The sequence below is a fragment of the Ceratotherium simum genome, chromosome 27, assembly GCF_057802395.1.
Source record: "Ceratotherium simum simum isolate JZ-2026a chromosome 27, ASM5780239v1, whole genome shotgun sequence".
Taxonomy (NCBI): Eukaryota; Metazoa; Chordata; class Mammalia; order Perissodactyla; family Rhinocerotidae; genus Ceratotherium; species Ceratotherium simum.
Genome location: NC_141926.1, coordinates 42,828,824 through 42,851,838, shown reverse-complemented (window position 1 = coordinate 42,851,838; position 23,015 = coordinate 42,828,824). Strand labels below are relative to the sequence as shown.

The window sequence follows — 23,015 nt, the reverse complement described above, 5'->3', positions numbered from 1 at the left end:
CTTATTAAAGTTTTGGTTGCATGAAGTCTTCTATGAGGACCATCCATGCATTTTGTTCTGGATAGCTCTCTGTTCCTAAGACTACTAGTTACTTTAAGGGCTTGTCAGGAACCGTGAAAGGTATGATATTTTACCTTACCTGCAAGCTAATAAGTCAGCCTACCATGGTCTTATAGATGCTGGCAAAAGAAATGAGACCCATGGGTCAGAGACAAAGGACTTAACGACACAGCAATAGTAGTGGCCAGAGTATCAGCATTTGCACCCGTTCACTAAATCCCACTTCCTACAGGGTGATACACAGTGGGCCAGGTGACATGCAGAGGGTTACAAGATCTCAGAGCTTAAGGAACTCAAATCTTTGATAATGGGCAGGAAGTCTGCTGACCTTTTGCCTGGAGAGGGGTGTTATTTTTATTATACTGGGCAGTAAGCAAGCCTTCCCTTTGCTCCCGAGGAGGTCACTATTTCTATTTTCCAAGGCTGACAGCTCTACACACATCCTTGAAAAGATAACCTGGTTTTACTGGCTTTCAAAGATAAGCTGGAATGAGACTTCATCATCATTCAGTTCTTCTGTTTCCTTTATTGAGATTGTGCAAATAGGCTCTTTTCTCTGTAGAGTTCACTAACTTTATTTATACAGAAGGGATGCTTTTGGTTTTATTTATTAAGATGAAATTGTCTTATTAGAACAAATGATGAAACCACTATGAGTTGGATCTGAAAGTAAGCTTTTCCAGGAAAAAATGTGAAAGAAGATCAGTGCTCACAGAACTTTGTGACAAGGAGCTTATAGCAACTTAAATGATTTTAATTTGAGTACTGTTTTGTACAACTTTCTTCCATCTTCATCCTCTCTGCTTCCTGTAACTCTCATATGGGAGTGGGGCAGTTTCAGGGATTCACTGAACTCATTTACAGTATTCAAATGGTTTTTCTGTTGTGTTTTATTGTGTGTGTGTGTGAGGAGATCAGCCCTGTGCTAACATCTGCCAATCTTCCTCTTTTTTTTTTTTTGCTGAGGAAGATTGGCCCTGGGCTAACATCCAGGCCCATCTTCCTCCACTTTATATGGGACACCACCACAGCATGGCTTGCCAAGCAGTGTGTCGGTGTGTGTCAGAGATCTGAACTGGCAAACCCCGTGCCACCACAGTGGGGCATGCGCACTTAACCACTTGTGCCACACAGCCAGCCCCATGTTGTGTTTTTTTAATTGAGGTAAAGTTGACATACAACATTATATTCATTTCAGGGGTACAACATAATGATTCAATGTTTGTATATATGTTGAAATGATCACCACAATCAGTCCAGTTAACATCCGTCCCCATACATAGTAACAAATTTTATTTCTTGTCATGAAGACATGGCATATTTCAAGGTGCAGAAGAATCAACGATGATGTCATACTTTTCCATATACAGCTTGATGAATTTGGACATAAGTATAACCCTTGAGACTGTCCCACCATCAAGGCCGCAAACATATCCATCACCTCCCAAAGTTTTCTCTCACCTCGTTTATTACTATTATTCTGTGGTAAGAACTCTTAACATAATATCTACTCTATTAGCAAATGTGACATATGCAACACAGTCTTGTTAGCTGTAGGCACTATGCCGTATCCTAGATCTCCAGAACTTATTTATGTTGATAACTGAAACTTTGTATCCTTTGACCATCAGCTCCCCATTTCTCCATCCCCCCAGCCCCTGGCAACCACCATACTAACCTCTGCTTGTATGAGTTTGACTATTTTAGATTCCACATATAAGTGAGTATTTGCCTTTCTCTGTCTGCCTTATTTGACTTAGCATAATATCTTCTAGGTTCATCCATGTTGTCAAAAATGGCAGCAATTCCTTCTTTTCTCAAGGTTGACTAATATTCCATTTCTTTATCCATTCATCCATCAGTGACATTTAGCTTACTTTCGTATCTTGGCAATTGTGAATTAGCTGCAATGAACATTAGAGTGTAAGTATCTCTTTGAGACCCTGGTTTCAATGCCTGTGGCTATATACCAGAAGTGGGATTGCTGGATCATATGCTAGTTATAATTTTTGGAGGAACCTCCATACTGTTTTCCATAATGGCCGTACTAGTTTACATTCCCACAAAGATTCCTTTTCTCCACATCCTCACCAACATTTGCCATCTTTAGTTTTTTTGATAATCACTATCTTAACAGGTGTGAAATGATAGCTCATTGTGGTTTTGATTTGCATTCCCTGATTAGTGATGTCGAACAACTTTTCATATACCTATTGGCCACTTGTATGTCTTCATTGGAAAAAGTCTATTGTGGTCCCTTGCCCATTTTTTTTTTTTTTTTTAAAGATTTTATTTATTCATTTTTCCCCCCAAAGCCCCAGTAGATAGTTGTATGTCATAGGTTCACATCCTTCTAGTTGCTGTACGTGGGACTCGGCCTCCCGTTGGACGGAGAAGTGGTGCCTTGGGGCATGCCCGGGATCCGAACCCGGGCCGCCAGCATCAGAGCGCGCTCACTTAACCGCTAAGCCACGGAGCCGGCCCCCTTGCCCATTTTTTAAATTGACTTTTCTTTTTGTTATTGAGCCAACACAAAAAAAGAGAACAAAATTTCCAGGTAGTATGAGTGCTTCCCAGTTGATGCAGATGGTTTTGTATTTACAGTGGTACCAAAAGATCATGTTTCATGCTTTTTCTTCAACTTGTTATAAGACCAGCAGTAGCTGCGGCATGGCAGATAATCGGGATCTTCTGGGTTTGGAGGTTTACAACATAAATGAGTGGTAAGGAATTTTTTATTATTCCAAGGAAATTATTAAGATCGTAGTCCATGGAATCCAGGATTGATAGGTGTAGGAGGAAATTAAGGTGAGGATCCGTGATCTGGCATTACTTCTGATCTTGAGGGACAGGTATCTACTGTATGAGTGTTTGAATAAAAATATTAGAGATCAGGAATTTGTGGTGGGTGAAGATGTTTTCTGAATTATTTACTTTTGAACACCATTTGGATTATATGAACATCTGGGATATGGGAGTAAATCGCTAATAGGCGGTGGTTCATAATGTCACTACTGATTTCACTTCTATGAACACTGAGTGGTCAATGGATTAAGCAAATGAGTAGTCAGAAAACACAGAAATCGTAGGATTTGGGATTTAGTAAAGGACTGGGGACTGACTGTCCTGAGAGGGAGTGCCAGGACTTGTACAGTTGAGAGTGACAAGGACAAGAAGAGAATAAAATCACGCTCAAAGAAGGAGGGGGTGTTATCAGGATGGAGAGGGAGAAATGATCTGGAGTAGCCTTGAGTTTTGACCTTGAGCTTTCTGTTCTTGATGCAAATCTGCCTGATGACATCCCGGGACACAGATCAGAGGATAGAGGGAGGGTGGAAGTACAAAACAGCCAGGATAATTGTCTTAAAAAGGCAGGCTTTCTTTATAATTTGACCCAATTTCATGACTTATTTTTGTAGGGTAAGAGGGAAAGAAGGATGATAGTCACGTCTTCACAGAGGAAGCAGTGTAACTGTGGGAACCAGTCCACACCAAAGCCTGGTTTAAGCACCTCCATCCCTTTGAGGATGTGCAGTGACATATTCAAGAGGCCGGTTACTAGAATCCCGTCCCATCCTGGCAGTGACAGGTCTCTGGGAGGACACCTTGGACCAGCCTCACCAGGAGAGACCACAAGGACTCCAGGCCTGCAGCAGTGCAGGACAACTGGTAAGTCCTTTCAACCTTGCCAAAGCGTTGCAAAAACTTGCACCTAGTCACACAGGTGAATCCCTGCCAGGTGTGCTGGCAGGTGGTCTGCACTCCAGGTCCCATGCCCACTCCTGCAGGTCTTCAGATTTGGCAGAGATGATTCCAGGAGCTGATCTGGGCATTCCACAGCTTCACTGCCAACAATTTCTGGCTACTGAGGAAGGTATCAGGAAGGAGGAAAGAGCAGTGAGGAGCACAGGAGAGAGACTGGTGATAGCACTGATGGCGGACAGACTTGCTAGCGAGGCAGAGAAAGTGAGGGGCCAAGAATGACGTCCAGAGAGCAGATGAAATGGAGCAGGCACCTCAGTGAGGTCTCTTGGCTGCATCTCTAATGTTTCCTTGCTTTGAGCTCTTGAAACTTTAAAATATACCAATACTTTTCTTTCATTAAACTCCGCTGAGTGACATAGAAAATATAGACAGCGGTTTCTTTCTGAGGTGAGAGGTTGAGTTTCAGGTGAAGAGAGAAAGATCTTCCTTTTTCATGCTGTTCTCTCCTTTTCCTTTACTATGTATATTATTTATTTGTACTTTAAAGTCAGCAGGGAGTTATCAACGTCACAGGATGATTCAGTTTTTCCCCTCACAGTCATGGTAAAACCTACTTAAAGTGGACTATTCTTTTTGTGTAATATTCCAATAGATTCCAAAATATTATTTCAAAAACACTTTGATGTCTATGTTCTCAAATTAGATATTTACTTCTAGGTCTCCATTTTTCTGTTCTTTGTTGCATGCTAATTCGGAGTTGAATCTGAGGAAATACCAGATTTCTCTCAGCTTTTTACATCCATATGTGTTGGAAATTTGACTTATGAAGATGGACATGGCAGTTGGGGGATTGTGCTATTATCAAAAGAGGCCTTTTCAGGGCAGGCCCCGCGGCATAGCAGTTAAGTGCGTACGCTCCACTACTGGCGGCAGGGGTTCGGATCCGGGCGCACCCCGACACACTGCTTCTCTGGCCATGCTGTGGCCGAGTCCCACATACAGCAACTAGAAGGATGTGCAACTATGACATACAACTATCTACTGGGGCTTTGGGGAAAAAAAAAGGAGGAAGATTGGCAATAGATGTTAGCTCAGAGCCAGTCATCCCCAGCAAAAAGAGGAGGATTAGCACGAATGTTAGCTCAGGGATGATCTTCCTCACACACACAAAAAAAGAGGCCTTTCAGCATCAGTAATCTGACAAGAACCCACTGCTTGGTGGGGTTTAATTGTCTATTTGAGGGATCAAGCTTTCGCTGCTGGCACCTCTCTTTCTCTTTGGAGGGAAAGTACGGCCTTCCCAGTCTTTCTATTACCAAATCACTTTCCTGGGTGGCTGTGCCATGTCAGGAAGGGCCTGGGATGCCGAGAACCAGAATTCATCCTCAGCTTCTGGCTGTCCTGAGAAGGCATCCCTGGCAGAGTCCAGCCTGTGTGTCTGGGTGACACTTGCAGCCATCAGAAAGGAGGGGATAACTCACAAGTGCCAAGTGTTTCATCTAGCCCTTGTCTTACAGGGTGTTCCCACGGGATGAGGTTAAAATGCCACTTGGTAACACTTTGAAAGCTCCTAGTCATGGGGTGGGTTCTCAGTGTGAGCTCAGAGCAGTGTCTGTTCACCACCAGATGGGAAGCATTTCAGTATTATAATTGGTAAGGCTGTGTTCATGCACGTCCATGGATCATCAGTTCCGTGGCATTCCCTGATGGACCCCCCCACACCCCTGTCATGCCTCATCTTTCAAAGCTCCAAACAGGGTTCACACCCCAGCAGGTGGTTGTAATGTAACCACAGCACAGGACTGGGGAAAAAACACAACCACCCCGGGGCGACACACTTTAAGGGTTAAGGCCCAATTGCCCCATTTGGACAAGTTGGTAGCACCAACACTTAGTGTGTAAACTGGAGGATTGTCCAAGACCATGGATCTCAGAATGACACAGGCTCAGAAGTCACCTTGGACAGCAAGGGACAGTGTGGGGTCAGTCACTGGCCACGATTATGGTCCCTTATCCTGGCAAAGTAGAGCTCACCCGGGATCCATCAGGCCAAGCCAGGGAGGAGGCTGGGGGCCTTCTACGGAATTTCTGCCCTAAAGGGAATTGCATAAGGAAGGCAGGGGTGTTGGAAATCCTAGTTCACAGGGAGCAGTCATGTTTATGGAACAAGGCCCAGCGATAGCCTTAAAAGCTGCATCACAAATCTTTCCTCCTGGATACAAAACAAGCAGGAAAAGGAATTCAGAGTCCTGGACAAGGATCCCAGCAAGATTCAAATCTAAGTCAGGGGTGAACACGGAGCCACTAGAGGGCCCTCAGGAGGGAAAGTCCTGCCTGCCTTTAGTCCATTTGCAAATCACCTTTTCGGGCCTTGTCCTCTCCACGTGCACGTTTTGATCTTTTTTATATTGTTTTCCCCACTTAGAACCAATGCAATTCCAGAGATTGAACCAGAAAACTACAAGTTCCTAAAAGTTGGTCAAAAGAAACCTCAACAAGAGAAGCAGAAAACATTCCCTTTTCCTCCAGAATGTAGAAAGGCAGCCCCTGCCTGTGGCACGACATGGTCCTGGGTAGTGCTGTTTTAAAGACACCCACATTTCAGTGGCTGTTGCTCTGCCTGTGAAAGTACCTTCAACCTTTAAATCCCAAGATAATGGGCGGGGAGCCCTGTCTGCTCCTGGAGGAGCTGAATGATACTGAAATGAACTGGTCCTCGGAATTAGGGGGACATGGGAGTGTCCCAACTAGCCAGGGAAGGGGCTGGCCCTTCTCCCTTCTCCCACATACAATAAGCTGATGACCCGGAAGAGTTCTTGATTCAAGGAGAAATGTGAGACTCTGTGTCTCTCTTACATGCCTACAGAAAGCGACAGAACCACACCACAACTCCCAGGCTATAAAGGGAACAGGACTTTAATATAATATTCAAATATGGCATTTATTATTTACAACGAATAACCACTGTCCCTCCCCAATGGGTGACTAGGTGCTGGGGGATGTCAGGGAGCTGGGATGGGGTTGTCCCCTCTTTCTTGGGCTTCAGGGGACCCCAGGAATCAGCTTACAATGCTCCCCCTCCTGTCAGGTGGGAGGAGCTGGCCCGGTGCATCGCAAGCGTCCCAGCTGTGTCCCGGCTGCTGAGGATGGGGCTGTGATCGGCCACTGGTACAGGGCTCGGTATTGGGGCCTGAGGGCTGAGTAGAAGTGTCGGGTTATCTTGGGGGTCCTCCCTCAGAATCATGGCCACCCACCCTGTCCCCACTGCACTGGGTGCTGCAGACCCTGTACTCAGTGCTGTCAGCCACCAGTACCCCATTTGTCCCTGCCACGTGAGTGATCATTTAGTATCACCTATACCATAGAGGAGGAAACGGAGACTCAGGAAGCTGAAGAGAGTCACCCCAGTCACAGGACTGCTCAGTAGTGGAGCTGGGATCCCAGTGTCAGCTGTCCAACTCCCCAAGGGCACACTTAGCCCAAAGATTTACTGAACCCCTAGGAGTCAGCCACCCCGGCCCAGACACTCACTCACCCCTGACCTTGATGATGGGGGTTCTTCTTGGCCTTGAGTATTCTGCTGGCCAACTAGGTCTGGGGCTCTGGCTGGCAGGACAGGTTGTAGCTACAGGACAGAGAGGCACCTGTGAGCCTACCAGGAGCCTCACCTCTGGTGTCCCCCCACTGCCTGCCTAGTAGCTGGAGTCTGGGTGTCCCAGAGGTCGCCATGTAATAAGGCCTGGGGATGAGTAGGGGACCATGGAGACAGGCTCTCTGGACTGGCCAACAGGGAGAGCACCCCTGCCCTCACCCAACTCCTGCCCGGCCTCACCTCTCATTCTCGTTGAGCAGCTCCATTTCCTGGAACCAGGCCCCAAATCGCTCCTTGGGCTCTGGTTGTAATTCTTTGCAGCCACCTGGAGCAGCAGGATCTCCCTCATGACTCGGTATTCCTGGGACCAGAGGGAAGGAGAGGATGCAGACAGGGCTTGGCTGGGGGATGCTGCAGGGGCCTTGTGAGGGGTGAGGAGTGGGGCAGGGGACCAGTCCTGGGAACCTTCATTCCCTCCAGTTACATCCAGGCTCTACCTGTTCTCAGAATGGGAATAATCTGCCCCTCCTCCAGGATGTTTTCCTGGATGTCATCCCCCCTTCAACCCACCCGCCAATTGGATGGGTCTCCCACTTCTCTGTTATCAAACTCTTCCTCTCAATGTAAGATACAGGGGGTGGAACCAGGGACTGTTCTGCCCAGAGAGTCTCTATTTCCACCTCCTTCCCCTCCCCTGCAGGGAGTGCCACAGCTGCTCACCTCAGTCCTTTTCTCAAGGTTGATCTCATTCTCCTGGAAGGCAGACAGCCAGAGTCCATCAGACAGAGCCCCCTAGCCTCACTAGCCCTCTATGTCCACCCCTTCTCATGCTACACTACAGCCAGGTCCCCAGAGGGGCCGGGCATGTAGAGAAAACAGGACTTGGACTTAGGCCAGGCTCTGGGCTCCAGAGAAGGAGGACATGGGGGTGAGGCTGAGGGACCTGGCAGCACAACCCTCTCTGATGACAGATTTGGAGGCTGAGGCCTCAGTCAGAGGGGACTGCTCAGCCACTTATGTGCTGCCTGACTTGGGGGGGTCCCAACTTCTCTCTCCCTCCATGGGCAGCATGGGAGTTAGAGGCTGAGTCCAGCTCAGATAAAACCTCACGCAGCTGTGCCATCAGGCAGCTCTGAGCTTCCCCAGCCTGGGGAACTGGAATGGGTGTCTCTGGCAGAGCCTCTTTTCACTCATCCCTAAGATGGGCCTGATGCCCCAGCTCCCAGGGGCAGCTGCGAGGCTCGCAGGAGAGATGTGCCAAGTGCTGAGAGCTCAGAGCTCAGTTCGGGGGCTCTCGCATCCCAAGGCTCAGGATCCTGGTCCTGCCTGCCTGGTCCTCAGGTTCACCCACCTCGAGATAATCACCCATCGCCAGGTGCACTATCAGCAGGTCACCGAGGAATGTGCCAAGATAGGTGATGACACCCTGTGACATCGGTGTCCAGGTGGGATGAGCCCTTGCTCTCAACTCGGCCCCCTGCAGACCCTCCCCTGAAAAGTCCTCACCCTCAGCCTCCTGGCCCACACCAGGGATCCCACGGGGAGCAGCCTAGGACCCTTAGCAGCCTCCCCTCAATTCCTCCTCCCTTCACACCCCAAGAACACCACACTCCTCCTCCTCACCTCCCAGGGCCGGCTTCTGGCAAATCACAGGGTATGCGGTCCCTGGCCCTCCCCACAACAAACCTATCCTACACCAGCTCTTCCAGGTCCTCCTGGTCACTTCTACTGGGGGATTCAGACACTGTGGCACCAAGAGGAAGGGCCCTCCTCTCTTGATTTGAGGCCTGCAGCTGGGAGCGCAGAGCCCCTCCCCCACAGGCACACTCACCTGCTGCTGCTGCTGCTGCTGCTTCTCCTGTACTCTCTGGGGGTTGCTCTCCCGGGGGGCAAACGTGGAAGGCCCCTCCTGTCAGGGTCGAGGACAGTGTCAGTGAGGCCATAGTCCCCTCACCGCATTTCTCTCCAGCACCACTGGCCTCCGACCCTGGACATGTGACTCGAGTCAACTGGTACCAATGCTACTCCATCCTCCAAGGTGTTGCAATTATAGAACAAGCCCAGCTCCAACTCTTACTCTGGGTGTGAGCTTGGGCCTGTGGCCTGGCCTCCCCGAGCCTGTTTCCTCATCTGGAAAGTGTGAGAACTCCAGCTACCTCACACGTTCTCTTGAGGACTCAGTGTCACATGACTGTCATCATTGTTCTGGCACTCACCCCTCCAGGTGGAGCAGGCAGAAAGCTCCCACATTCCTTTCCTCCCTCTTACCTCATCACCCTGTGAGGCCTGCACCACACAATCACCATCCCTCCATTTCCCTGATGGGGAGACAGAGGCGCAAACAGGGGCAGTGAGTTGCTCAGGGCCCACAGAGGAGAGGCCACTTGGCCCTCCCAGCCAGAGGCCCTGTTCCAACATCCTCACCTAACCCCCAGCCCCACCACTGAAAACAGTCCTGTCCCCTGAACTCTCAAAGCTTGGTCCTGGGCTGAGCCGTGGATAGAGAGGATGGGGTGTCTTGGGCGTCTGGTTGAGTGGCTCCTGCCTGCCCTAGTCCCGTGGAGTGTCTGGGCTCCAGGCTGGGCCAGAGGCCATGCCAAAGCCTTCTCCTCCCCAAGGAACCCCTCAGGACATTCCCCTTCACTGAACTCTTTCTTTATCCACTCAGGAACTGGACGCCCAAGCTGCCACCTCTGATCAACAGGGAAGGGGGTGACAGGACGCTTTGCTTCCTCGTTTACATGAAGCTCCTAACGTCCTTGCAGCAGGATCCACTAAGAATCCATCAGTTGCCTAGATGCTACTCATAAGCCACCTGGGGCCTATGTCATTGCCAACCAGGCACTCAGGTGAGACTCCTGTGGTTGACTCGAGTGACTGCTCTAGGGGTTCGGGGGGGGGTCCCAGAATGCACAGACATCTGTCTCTGGTGCAGCCATTCAGACCCAAGGATGAACAGCCTGTTTGTCCACCTGGGCCAGGGGAATCCCCTGCTGTGCCCGTCCCTGGGGCAAGCAGGGTGCCCTCCCCTTGGAGATGTGGTGAAGACAGAAGGAGCAGCAGGGGCCTGGCTTCCTGAGGACAGGTTTAGGCTGAGGGATAAACCCACCCCAACCACCCAACAGCCTAGAAGCTACATCCAGCAGGATGGACGTGCATGGAAGCCAGAGACCTGTTGATGGCGCCAGCTCAGCAACTCCTCCTGGAACAACCCAGCCAACACCACTGTGTCCCATGACCAGGGCCTCTTGCCCAAAAATGGCACCCTGCCGGCCCATGGGCTGAACAGATCCCTCTGCTTGTTAACCTGGACAAGATAGACGGGAATGTTTCAGAGAAAGTTCAAGTGAGAAACTATCAAACCACAGCCTGCCCAGTCCCTCTCCCCACTTGGCCCCTCCTCTCTTTCCAGAACCCCTGCCTCCACTCTACCTTGCTCATCAGTTCTCTGCTCAAGGATTAGTCTTGGCTATAGCATTCCTTAAGTTTTTCAGACCTTTTCCTGAGGGGAGGGGAAAGAGGGAACAATAAATTTAGGGATAATGTGAAGGGTCTGAGTGCAAATCCCTTTTCTTTGACAACCTGAGAGATTCAAACTGCCTGGAGGAGCGTTCTCACTGGGGTCCTCTGAGCGCTAAGGTCTCATGGGAATGGGAGGGGGCTCTCCTGTTGGTCACTGGGGTCTCCATTCCCCAGCTCTACAGAGCAGCTCTGTTTTGACCACTTTGAGTTTCAACTGGGCGTAGAGTTCTTTTGCTATAAACTCTTGAAAATCTCCAATGTGGCTCAACCCAGTGCCTGGCATTTAGGGAAACTGAGTCCTCAAGCAGAACTGGTGCACTAAGTACCCCGGGAAGCTTAGAGAACCCCACTGAGGCCCAGGCCCTGTGCCCAGCATTTGCCGCCTCCCAAGAGTCCACAGGTGACTGAGGGGCCAATGGCAGACATACAGGAGATCCCCCATCCACCCTGGTCCTCCTATGGAGAGGAGCCTACCCACTGAGAAATTTCCCCTGTGTGTTCTTCAGGTGGCTTGTGGAGGTTTTCTGCAGAGCAGAGATGACAGTGCAGGGCCAGGAGAAGTTCTTCAGGATCTCGCACTCCTGGGGAAGGGAAGAGAATGAGCTGTGAGGTGAGGCACTGGAGCCCCGCTTGCTCTAGCTTCAGTCCCCTTCTATTTAAATCTCCCCTCCTGGATGAGACAGATGCTCAGGGAGCTCCAGAAGGACATTTAGGACCCAGAGAGTAACACTCACAGGGAGGAGGAGTTTAGCTCAACCCAGGGAAGGAGCCAGGGAGGAAGTGAGCATCCTCCCACTGGGACCTGGAGTCCCAGCGTGCCCCTGGCAGGAAGGGCCTAGGGACTTGCAGGGGCTTAGACCACACACTTCAATCCTGGGAGCTGATAAAGGTGGAGAGGCAGTTCCCAAGTCTCCAGAGAGGGGCTCCACTGGGCCTCCCGCAGCACGCCTGGGCCACCTGGACCCAGCGCTCCACCACACTCGCCCTGTCCTGTGCCGTCATGCTCGGGTCCCCGAAGCAGGTGGTGATGAGGAGGCTGACCACCCTTTTGAATTGGTCAATGGTGGCCTGGACAGTGGGTGCCAGGTGCTCATTGCCGGGCTTGTTCCTCTTGCCCCAGGTGGATCCCAGGCACTGAGAGGGCACCACCTTCTGGAAGAGCTCCTGGGGAACAGGGGAAGTGTCATCCAGCCCTGCCTGTGTCCACAGCCCCCAAAGTCCCACACAGGGGTCACTGTTTAGAGCTGAAGCTCAGGAAGCTCAGGATGTGGCCTGAGCCTTGTGAGAGTCCCTGAGTTTTCTTCTCTGTCCACAGAGGGCACCCAGCACAGGAGGACCCAGGACCCAATACTGGCAGGGAAGAGAGAAGAGCATTTGCACCCAGCCTGTCCTGGCTAACTACAAGCTCCAGACCGTGGCTCAACTCGGCTCATCCCAAGGGGGCATCTTCCACTACCCTGATCCACCCTCTGGTCCCACTCCACATTCTGATGCACATTCCCCTGCGGCAGCTACAACCATGGGCCTTGTCTGTCTCCCTTGTAGTGAAGTACACATCAGGTGTCTAATAAGTCTTGAGGCTGTTGAGCCTTCTGAGCAGCCGGTTGGGCCACCAGGGACTTGGCTGCACACAGTGAGTTCCCCTCCACCACTGATGGGCCAGGCCCACCCAGCTTTCCATCTCTTCTACCTCATGGAGTCGGCACAGTCACTCTGTGCAGCAGGTCCTCTAAGTGTCCACCTCTACGGTCTGCAGGTGGACAGCAAAGGCTTAGACAACAAAGAAAGTTGCCCAGGTCGTATGGTTGGTAAGGGGTGGAGCCGGGATTTGGACCCAGATCATGGGAGTCCGGATCAGGTCAGGGGCAACGATGGCAGAGGGAAGGCCTGCCCCTCCGCCCTGAGAGCCCAGCTGCTCACCACATCCATCACGGTCAACAGCTCCACCACCAGCTTAGGAGGGAAGGCCGTGATGTTGGGCTTCTTCTCATGCTCCTTAACAGCCAAGGTGGAGATGGACTTCCCACTAGAAATGATGGTCCAGGTGACTCCAGCTGAGCAGCTTCCACTCCTGCCGGAGCCGATGTTGGCCCTTGCTCCAGCTCCAACACTGCTGATGGAGGGCACGTTGGATCCAGCACTAAAAGGGGTGGTGTCAACAGACCTGGAACCAGCTTTACCTCCACCACTGCCCACTGCTCTGCTTCTGCTGCTGGCTGGAGCTCTGCAGCTGGCACTGGAATGGGATAAACAGAAAGGTTCACCCACTTAGCTGACTTTCCATGTGTCCTTCTAAACACAGGAAAGATGCCACTTCCCTTCCAGGAATACCCAGGCTGCAGTCCCCCTTACACTCTGGCTCTGCCTCAGTGGCCTCCAGAAGCTCACACCAGAAAAGGGAAAGGGGGTCACAGCAGCTCAGCTCTGAACCAGGCAAGGTGACCTGCATGTACATCCCCTTTAGATTGAAGAAGGGACAGCCCCAGTCTGGTCCCGCCCTAGTTCTGGTCCAACACCATCATCTCAAGATCTTGAGTGTGGAGACCCTCTGCTCCTGCTGTCATCTCAGAGCAGCACTGGATGTTGTGGGTGGCCTCATACACCTGCCCCTTGTCTAGTGAGTTGATGGAGTTGAAACCATTGGGCAGCTTCTCGACTAACTCCTAAGTGGAGTTCTGCAAAGACTGCCTGGGAGCTGGGTCAGAAGGAATCAGGGGCTGCCTGCACACTGCCACTGGGGTCAACTCCCAAGAGAAAGTCTGCTCCTCAGTTCAGGAACAGAGGGACATCCCTACAAAGAACTCTGGTCAGGGAGGGAAGGAGATGAAACCTCTAGGGCTCGGTAACACATGAGTAGAGGAGCTCACCTTCTCACACACATACACACACACACACACACACACACACACACGAAGAGGGGCAAGGGATGTGGGGCTGATCAGGTGGGATCACAGTTGTGTTCTGCTTGCAATAGCCTTTCCTGGGCAGCCCCGTGTTACCTTTTGCTGCCTCCTGCCAGGCGCCCAGAGGCGTCGGGAATGAGGGCTGAGCCAACATCGGCAATAACTAAAAAGATTCTCTTTCCGGGCATTTTGGGCCCAGATCCTCCAAAAGTTGGGATACAACAACAAAACATCTTTGCCTGTTGACTGTCTCCAGTCAAGTGAGCTGGATGGGGTGCTGTGGGTGCCTGGTTACCAGAGTTCTAAGATCTGTTGAGGTCTATGACCAAGGAAGTGAGGTCATTTTTCAAGATTCCTTTACCTGGTCCCCTTCCCTCAATCAGACTTGCCCAAAGCTGCCACCTGCCCCCCGGGCTGCTCACTCTCCTCTCCCGTGTCATCTCTTGAGCTGTGCACAATAACCCCACACAGCCCTAGCCATAGCTCCCTGGAAACCTAACTAGGGTCCTAGCTTTGAGGAGACAGAGATGAATGCAGACCTCCTTTTTCTTACCAGTTCTGCATCCTGGGAAAGTCCCTGTGCCTCTCAGATTCTTCCCAGTCTCCAAACATGCACCATGGGGGTCAGGCTAGAATCTACTTCCTAGGGACATCACCTGGTGTATATGAGATAATATCTATTACCCCTGTGGGCTGATGTCACATGTACATAAAGCACAAACTTAGAGATGGAAGAATAACAAGGAGGGGTGGGATGTAGTACAGAACACCACTCAAAACAGGCCTGCATTCCAGGAATGTGATATTGGAACAGTCACTTCCAACTTGGCCTCATTCTCAAGTCAGCATCATGAAGGGGGTTGCAACTAATGGAAATTCAGATATTGCCATCCTCTGTTTTATGGAGAATGAGACCCAAGTGCCTCATCTTGGCCCATGAGGTGGACAGCCTCCACAGTGGTTCCCAGTAAGCCCCACCACTGGTATACACTTCCTCATGGAACCACTAAGTGGTTAGTAACTGGCTTCTGAACATAATAATAGCCAAAGTGATGGGATATCTTATCTAAATTTTAACTAAAGAGGTCTCTCACTTCCTCTTACTCTCTCTCTCATGTTCCATTTCTCTCTCTCTCTCTCACTCTGTTGAATCTCTGGAAATGAGGAATCAAATACCGGTGTATTGGGGCTGCCCATGTGGAGGCCTATAGAGGAGAGAAGCACTGGAGTTCCCAGGCCAACAAACAGAGAGGAACTCAGGCTCTCAGTCCAAACTGAACCATGAAGGCTGAGAGTGAACTTGGGGGCCAGTCCTCCCCCAGTTAAGCCTCAGTTGAGGCCACAGCCCCAACCTGTTAAACGCATTGAGGCAGGGGCATCCAGCTAAAACACGCCTGATTGCTGATCCACACAAATTGTGAGATAGTCAACATTTGTAGTTTTGAAATGCAAGGTTAGGGCCAATGAAGTCAGAGAGGGAAAGTAACTGACACAGCCTACCAGGCCCTGGCCCTACCTTCCACCCCAGCTCCTGTTCTCTCCTCCCAGCCTCCCTCCAGCTGCACTGGCCACATTTCTGACCTCCTCTGGCCAAATTCACTTCTGCCTGTGAGACTCAGGACCAGTGGTGCCATCTCCCTGACACACTGCTCCCAGACCCCTGAAGGGCTGGCTCCCTCTTGTCATTATTGTCCTAGCAAATGTCACCCCAGTGAGGCCTTTCAGACCCTTCTACCCAGTGACCCCCAGAAGTCGTTCACAACCTCTTGTTTTATTTTTGGGTTAACACTTGTTCTTTTCTCTCTCACATCTTGTTTCCATGCTTTTGTCCTTATCTCCTCCAGACTGAGAGCTCCCGGATGGCGGGGACCCCTTGGTCATTTTAAGCACTGCATTTGGGCCCTCTAAAGCCACAGCACATATGATACTGAGTAATTCTCTATGGTGTGACTGTCCTGTGCATTATAGGATGTTTAACAACAGCCCTAGCCTCTCCCCACTGGATGCCAGTAGCTTCCCTCCACCACCAATTTTGTGACAATCAAAAATGCCTCTGGACTTTGCCAAATCATCCTGGAGTGTAGACAAAATCACCCAAGTTGAGAACCACTGATCTTGGGTCTTTCCCCAGATTTCCATTAGGGAGACAGTGGGTACCTCCTGATTGTAATAAAGTCCATGCAATGTAATTTCATGGAAACACAATTAGGGTGAAATTGGAATGTACACAGCTGTGAGTCTATCCAACTGGATTAGAACTGAAGATCGAAGGCAATGGGAAATGTAGAGCTGGCTTCTGGCAGCCTAGTGGGAACTAAAAGTTTCCAGTCCAGTTTAGAACTGTATATCCTTTATGCCTTGAGCCCCGCATCTGTAAAATAAGGACATTGTAATAAAAAAATGGTAATGAAGTTTGAAAAGTGTCATTGCATCCATTGAAATTTCTTGTTTTACTCCTCCCCACACACATACAATATTCTTGGCAGCTGAAATATCTGTATTTACCAATGAGAGTCCTAGGACATTTCTTTTCACATAAAAAAGAATGAAATCTTGCAACATATAACTAAACGTTAAAAACTCTTTTGAAATATCCATATATTTGTAACTATTGTGAAAGATACTGTTTGCTTAATGATTCACCTTGCATGATCCATTTTCCACACTTTTTTTTTTTATGGACCCGTTTTAGCACTTTAAGACTCCGATTCTCTAACTCTTCAAATGATAGAATGAACGCAACTGGAAATAAAAGTTCTCAGACACACGTTTGACAATACTTTAGAAATTGTAATTTTCATAAATGACCCCATAAATCTAAATTATTGGCACTCATGATTTTCTCTCTTTCCATAAGTGACTTTTAATTTTGTTGACTGTTTCCTTTGCTGTACAGAAGCTTTTTAGTTTGGTCTAGTAACTATTTGTCTACTTTTGTTTTTGTTTCCTGCGCTTTTTGTGTAATTTCCAAAAAATCACTGCCAAGAACAATGTCATGATGCTCTTTCTCTATGTTTTCTTCTAGTAATTTTATGGTTTCAGGTCTATGTTATAGTCTTTAATAATTTTGAGTTGATTTTTGTGTATGGTGTGAAATAAAGTCCAATTTCATTCTTTTGCACGTGGGGAAATCCAGTTTTTCCAACACCATTCATTGAAGAGATCATCCTTGCCCATTAAGTATTCTTGGTGGCATTGTCAAAGATCAATTGACTATATATGCATGGGCTTATTTCTGGGCTCTCTATTATGTTCCATTAGTCTATATGTCTGTCTTTATGCCAATATCATACTGATTTAATTACTATAGATTTGTAATATATTTTGAAATCAAGAAGTGTGATGCCTCCAGCTTTGTTCTTCTTTCTCAAGATTGCATTGGCTATTAGAAGTCTTTCATGGTTCCATACAAATTTTAGAAAATATTTGCAAGTCTTATATCTGATAAGGGGCTAATATCCAAAATATATAAGGAGTCCCTACAAATCAATAGCAAAATAACCCAAGTACAAAGTGGGCAAAGAACTTGAATAGACATTTCACCATATCTTCTATGGTGAAATAGAAATGGGCAAACATACAAACGGGCAAAAAGTCTATGAAAAGATGAGCAACCTCACCAATTATAAGGAAAATGCATATCAAAATCACAATGAGATATCATCTAACACTTGTTAGGATGGGTATTATCAAAAAAACCCCACAAAAGATAACAAGTGTTGTCAGTGATGTGGAGAAATTAGAACTCTTCTACACTGGTGGTCATAGTGAAAAATGATGCAGCCACTGTGGAAAACAGTATGGCAGTTATTCAAAACATTAAAAATCAAACTACCATATGATCCAGCAATCTCACTGCTGGGTTTTCATCCAAAGGAATTGAAAACAGGATCTTGAAGAGATAGTTTCACTTTTATAGTCATGGTAGCACTATTCACAATGGGCAAGATGTGGAAACAACCTAAATGTCCATTGACTGATGAATAGATTAAGAAAATGTGGTATATGTATACAACGGAATATTTTTCATTCTTAAAAAAGAAGGAATTGCTATCAAATGCTACAACAAGGATGAACCTGAGGACATTAAGTGAATAAGCCAGCCACAGAAGGACAAATACAGCATGATTCCACTTATATGAGGTACCTAAAATACTCACTCATAGAAACAGAGAAGAATGGTGGATGCCAGGGACCAGGAGGAGGGGGAAATGGTGAGGTGATGTTCAACAGGTATAAAATTTCAGTCATGCAAGATGAGTAAGTTCTAAAGCTCTGCTGTACAACATTGTGCCTACAGTTAATAACGTGGTATTGTGGACATAAAAATGTAAATGCTTTGTTGATCTAGTGTTAAGTGTTCTTACACAATGATAGGTAAATAGATGGATAGATAAATGATTGGCATGCATTAAAGATTTTTTCCATTTGTTTTGTTTTATTATGTAATACTTTTCATTTAGGCTGAGGTAGAATTAAGTCCTGCCAGGTCTATAGTCATCACATGATGATTTAATTTATTTTGTAAACATTTTCAGTCTTAGACCCATCTCTTTCGGTAATTTTGCTATTGGTAGCATTAATTGAAATATATTCTGCAAAGGAGAAGACCTGTTAATCTGTTGCTACAGTATAAATTGGCTAAAAACATGAACATCTCTTTACATCCAAGGTTTAAATAAAAAGTAAAATAAAAAATATATTATACCTTAATGTGCCATTCAATCATTAACACAAGTTTGAATAGAAATGAAGGTCTTACATTTTGAAAATTGTTGCTGAACCAATTACTTCTGTGAACTCTTGGAGGACAGGCATCATCTCTCTTTAGTCAGTAACATGCTTCTCTGAGTGTAGATAGAATAAGGACATCCTCCTCAATGAGAGGATGATGATAATACTATTCACCAACTCTGTGGCTACCTACCATTCCCTGCACAAGTTAGCAAATTCTGTTCCTTGCTTCACTTCAGTCACCCATGGACAAATTCAGGATTTCTATGTTTAACACCTAGAATGGTCATACATCTCAGTTTGCCCAATCCAGTCCTGGTTTACTTGTTTTCCTAATTTCATTAGTTTTAAAACCTCCGCTCACTCTCAAAAGCATTCCAATTTGGACTATAACATATATGGTCCTTCTCATAATCGTCTCTTTCTGACAAACTCTGGAGAAAAATTGATCATGTTTCCATTTAAGTGGTATTGCCATATAAGTTCACCAGGGAGTGCTTTTGTTTCTAGCTTCCATCCTCAGATAGAGAAGATCCCTCCTATGTCCTGCTTCCCTTCCCCCATTCCAGCCTCCTTCCCCTCTAGTCTGGGCACACAGGTGTTCTCATAGTTGAATACAAAGTTCCAGGAAGAACTTCTGAAGCTTGGTCTACACTGAAAATGCAAGAAAATATCAGAGCCTGCGAAAAGAATAGAAGACAGTCGATGCTAAGAGAAAAATTAAATCATAGGAAACACCTAGAATTCTTAGATTTATGGCATAATCATGTGGGAGTTGCAATTCAAAGAGAATTTATGAGCATGTCTCTTTCTGTAGCGATTACAGCTACTGTTCTAGATTACTATAGAAAGTCGATGCAATATTTTCATAGAGTTCTTGAGCAACCCAGCTAAACAATATAAAAGCTGAATTATTTCTTTAAAGGAATCAATATAGCCTTTTTTTATTGATGTTTTAATAGTTTTTAGCATTGTGAAATTTTGGGTTGTACATTTTTGTTTGTCCATCACCATATATATGTCTCCCTTCACCCCTTGTGCCCACCTCCCAACCCCCACCCCCCACCACCACCTTCATATCCCCTGGTAACCACAATACAGTTTTCTCTGTCCATGTGTTGGTTTATATTCCACATATGAGTGAGCTCATACAGTGTTTGTCTTTCTCCTTCTGGCTTACTTCACTTAACATAATAGCCTCCAGGCCCATCCATGTTGTTGCAAATGGGATGATTTTGTCTTTTTTTATGGCTGAGTAGTATTCCATTGTATATATATACCACATCTTCTTGATCCAATAGTCAGTCGAGGGACACTTAGGTTGCTTCCACTTCTTGGCTATGGTGAATAATGCTGCAATGAACATAGGGGTGCATAAGCCTCTTTGGATTGTTGATTTCAGGTTCATTGGCTAGATTCCCAGTAGTGGGATGGCTGGATCATAGGGCATCTCTATTTTTAATTCTTTGAGGAATCTCCATACCATTTTCCATAGAGGCTGCACCAGTTTGCATTCCCACCAGCTGTGTATGAGGGTTCCTGTTTCTCCACATCCTCTCCAACATTTGTGGTTTTTTGTCTTGGTGATTATAGCCATTCTAATGGGCATGAGGTGATGTCTTAGTGTTGTTTTGATTTGCATTTCCCTGATGATTAGTGATGTTGAACATCTTTTCATGTGCCTATTGGCCATCTGTATATCTTCTCTGGAGAAATGTCTGTTCATTTCCTCTGCCCATTTTTTGATTGGGTTGTTTGTTTTTTTCTTGTTCAGTTGTGTGAGTTCTTTATATATTATGGAGATCAACCCCTTGTCAGACGTATGTTTTGCAAATATTCTCTCCCAGATGGTGGGTTGTCTGTTCATCTTGATTCTGGTTTCGTTTGTCTTGTAGACGCTCTTTAGTCTGATAAAGTCCAACTTGTTTATTTTTTCTTTAGTTTCCCTAGTCTGGGTAGACATGTCATCCTAAAAGATTCCTTTATGACCAATGTCAAATAGTGTGTTGCCTATATTTTCTTCTATGAGTTTTATAGTTTCAGGTCTCACCTTCAGGTCTTTGATCGATTTTGAGTTAATTTTTGTGAATGGCGATAGCAGATTGTCCACTTTCATTCTTTTGCATGTGGCTGTCCAGTTTTCCCAACACCATTTATTGAAGAGACTTTCCTTTCTCCATTGTATGTTCTTAGCTCTTTTGTCGAAAATTAGCTGTCTGTATATGTGTGGTTTTATTTCTGGGCTTTCAATTCTGTTCCATCGATCTGTGTGTCTGTTTTTGTACCAGTACCATGCTGTTTTGATTACTATTGCTTTGTAGTATGTTTTGAAGTCAGGGATTGTGATGCCTCCTGCTTTGTTCTTTTTTCTTAGGATTGCTTTAGCTATTCAGGGTCTTTTGTTGCCCCATATAAATTTTAGTATTCTTTTTTCTATTTCCATGAAGAATGTCCTTGGAATTCTGATTGGGATTGCATTGAATCTGTAGATTGCTTTAGGTAATATAGACACTTTAACTATGTTTATTCTTCCAATCCACGTGCATGGGATATCTTTCCATTTCTTTATGTCATTATCGATTTCTTTCAATAATGTCTTGTAGTTCTCATGGTATAAATCATTCACCTCCTTGGTAAGATTTATTCCTAGGTATTTTATTCTTTTTGATGCAATTGTAAATGGTATTATCTTTTTGAGCTCTCTTTCTGTTAGTTCATTACTAGCATACAGAAATGCAACTGAGGGGGCGGAGTCAAGATGGCGGCGTAGGCAGACTCTGAACTCACCTCCTCCCGTGGACACAGCCAATTTACAACTACTCGTGGAAAAATTACCCCTGAGACAGAACTGAAAACTGGATAAGAGGAACTCCTGCAACAACGGACAATCCTAACTGGGGTAGAAGAGGCAGAGACTCCCTTCTGGAGAGGAAAAACGCCGCCTTCACAAGCCGCCAGCGTCAAGGCCGCCGGGAGCAGCTCACAGGTACGCAGCCTCCCTGGAGGCGCGGGGCCCTGAGCCGGGGAGCGCTCCCGCTGTGGGCATTTTGTGGACCCAGCACAATTGAGACCAGCAGCATAATATCTGACTTTGCCTGCTACTAAAGCATTGGGGAGCACCCCCAGAAAACCCGGTTCACAAAGAAACTAAAACTGGCTCTTAAAGGGCCCGCGCACAAACTCACCCGTTCCAGAAAGCATCCTAAAATCACCAGAAAGAAAGGTGCACAGTGCTTCGGTGGCAAGAGACTCACCTAATAGGCCCTGAGTGCATCTCGGTGAGGGGTGAGACCTCTCCAGGGACTGGGACATTGGCTGCGGCCATTGTTGTGGCCTGGTGTGAGCGTGCTGACACAGACGCCATTGGAGTTCTCCCTGAGACCTGCTAGCCCAGGGTCTGCTCCACCCGCTAGAGCACCGATTTAATCCAGCTCAGCCAGGGCAGGCAGCCCACCCTAGAGACTAGCCCCACCCAACAACAAGCCCTCAGGCAACGTGTGGGCCTGCATAGATTGGTGACTGGATTCTCTGCAGTCTGGCAACTGAGCTGACTTGAGCGGGGCAGGGTGTGCACAAGGAGCGGGTGGAGAGTGTGGGGTGGTGGCAGAGTGTGTGGGGCTCCCGCCGTGGAGAGACTGGGTCCACTTGGGGAGGTCGGGGCGCTCACACGGGGCAGGACTGTGTTGACTGTGTGTGTGGACCTGTGGGCGGCAGGGCTTCTCAGCCACAGAAGACTTGTACTTCTCAAAGACCCACATAGGAGGTTTGCTCCACCTTCCAAAACCTGAAACAATTGGGTGCTCCTGTGCCTGAGGCCAGCCCCACCCAGCTGCAATCCTCAGAGAGCTGACAAGAGACCTAATAGGCTAGAGGCTTACAGCAATTGTAAGGCCCTGAGCCTAACAACCTGCCACGGTGGGGGCCTACTCACTTAAAAGAAATACTGCAACACAAATGTGGTATTAGAACTTGCAGCCAACTGTGCTGAGGCTCCCCACAGCTGATAAAGAGACTGAAGGGCCCACAACAACTACAAGCAGCTGAGCATTACAACAGCTGGCCAGGAGCATAACTCAGCCTCCCTGGGCGCCTACAGGGAGAGCAAACAGGCCACAGCAGAAGGATACACTTAGCCCACATAGGGGTCACCCCTGGAATATTGAGAACTGAGGGAAGCACACTGGAAGCCTCCTAAGCCATCACTTACATAAGGTCACCTATCCAAGAGCAGGAGACGTAGCTGACCTACCTAATACGTAGACACAAGCACAGGGAAAGAGGCAAAATGAGGAGGCAAAAGAATACATTCCAAGTAAGGGAACAGGACAAAACCCCAGAAAAGGAACTTAGTGAAACAGAAATGAGCAACCTACCCGACAGAGAGTTCAAACTAAGAGTGTTAAGGATGCTCACTGATCTGGGGAGAAGAATAGATGGACTCAGTGAGAATGTCAACAAAGAAATGGAAGATATAAAAAGAACCAATCAGAAATGAAGAA

The 23,015-nt window shown here is 47.5% G+C and overlaps 1 protein-coding gene and 1 long non-coding RNA gene across 5 annotated transcripts; both read right to left on the bottom strand.

The window, feature by feature from the left end:
• Positions 1-7,306: 7,306 nt before the first annotated feature.
• Positions 7,307-9,629, bottom strand: LOC147913494 (uncharacterized). 4 transcript variants are annotated; one of them, XR_015548693.1, is made up of 4 exons: positions 9,189-9,629; positions 8,078-8,110; positions 7,598-7,718; positions 7,307-7,390 (listed from the first exon to the last, which is right to left on the bottom strand). It is a non-coding gene; the product is annotated as an uncharacterized LOC147913494 (long non-coding RNA). The 4 variants fall into 4 exon arrangements; XR_015548692.1 differs by lacking the exon at positions 8,078-8,110; XR_015548695.1 differs by lacking the exons at positions 8,078-8,110; positions 9,189-9,629 and adding an exon at positions 8,709-8,730.
• Positions 9,630-11,746: 2,117 nt separating this feature from the next.
• On the bottom strand, positions 11,747-21,926 carry LOC147913493 (uncharacterized). Its single transcript, XM_087418226.1, has 3 exons — positions 21,771-21,926; positions 12,800-13,115; positions 11,747-12,043 (listed from the first exon to the last, which is right to left on the bottom strand). The coding sequence occupies exons 1-3, from the start codon at positions 21,878-21,880 to the stop codon at positions 11,747-11,749; spliced, it is 723 nt and encodes a 240-aa protein (XP_087274352.1). The 5' UTR covers positions 21,881-21,926.
• Positions 21,927-23,015: the final 1,089 nt, after the last annotated feature.

What these genes read in the sequence shown, in the direction of transcription:
- LOC147913493 (XM_087418226.1), bottom strand. Translation starts at nt 21,880, where the DNA reads ATGGCGTCTGTGTCAGCACGCTCACACCAGGCCACAACAATGGCCGCA. An exon ending in ATGCACTCAGGGCCTATTAG is followed by an intron (nt 13,116 to 21,770) that starts GTGAGTCTCTTG and finishes ATCCCATTCCAG; the next exon opens with TGCCAGCTGCAGAGCTCCAG. An exon ending in TGTTGACCGTGATGGATGTG is followed by an intron (nt 12,044 to 12,799) that starts GTGAGCAGCTGG and finishes CCTGTTCCCCAG; the next exon opens with GAGCTCTTCCAGAAGGTGGT.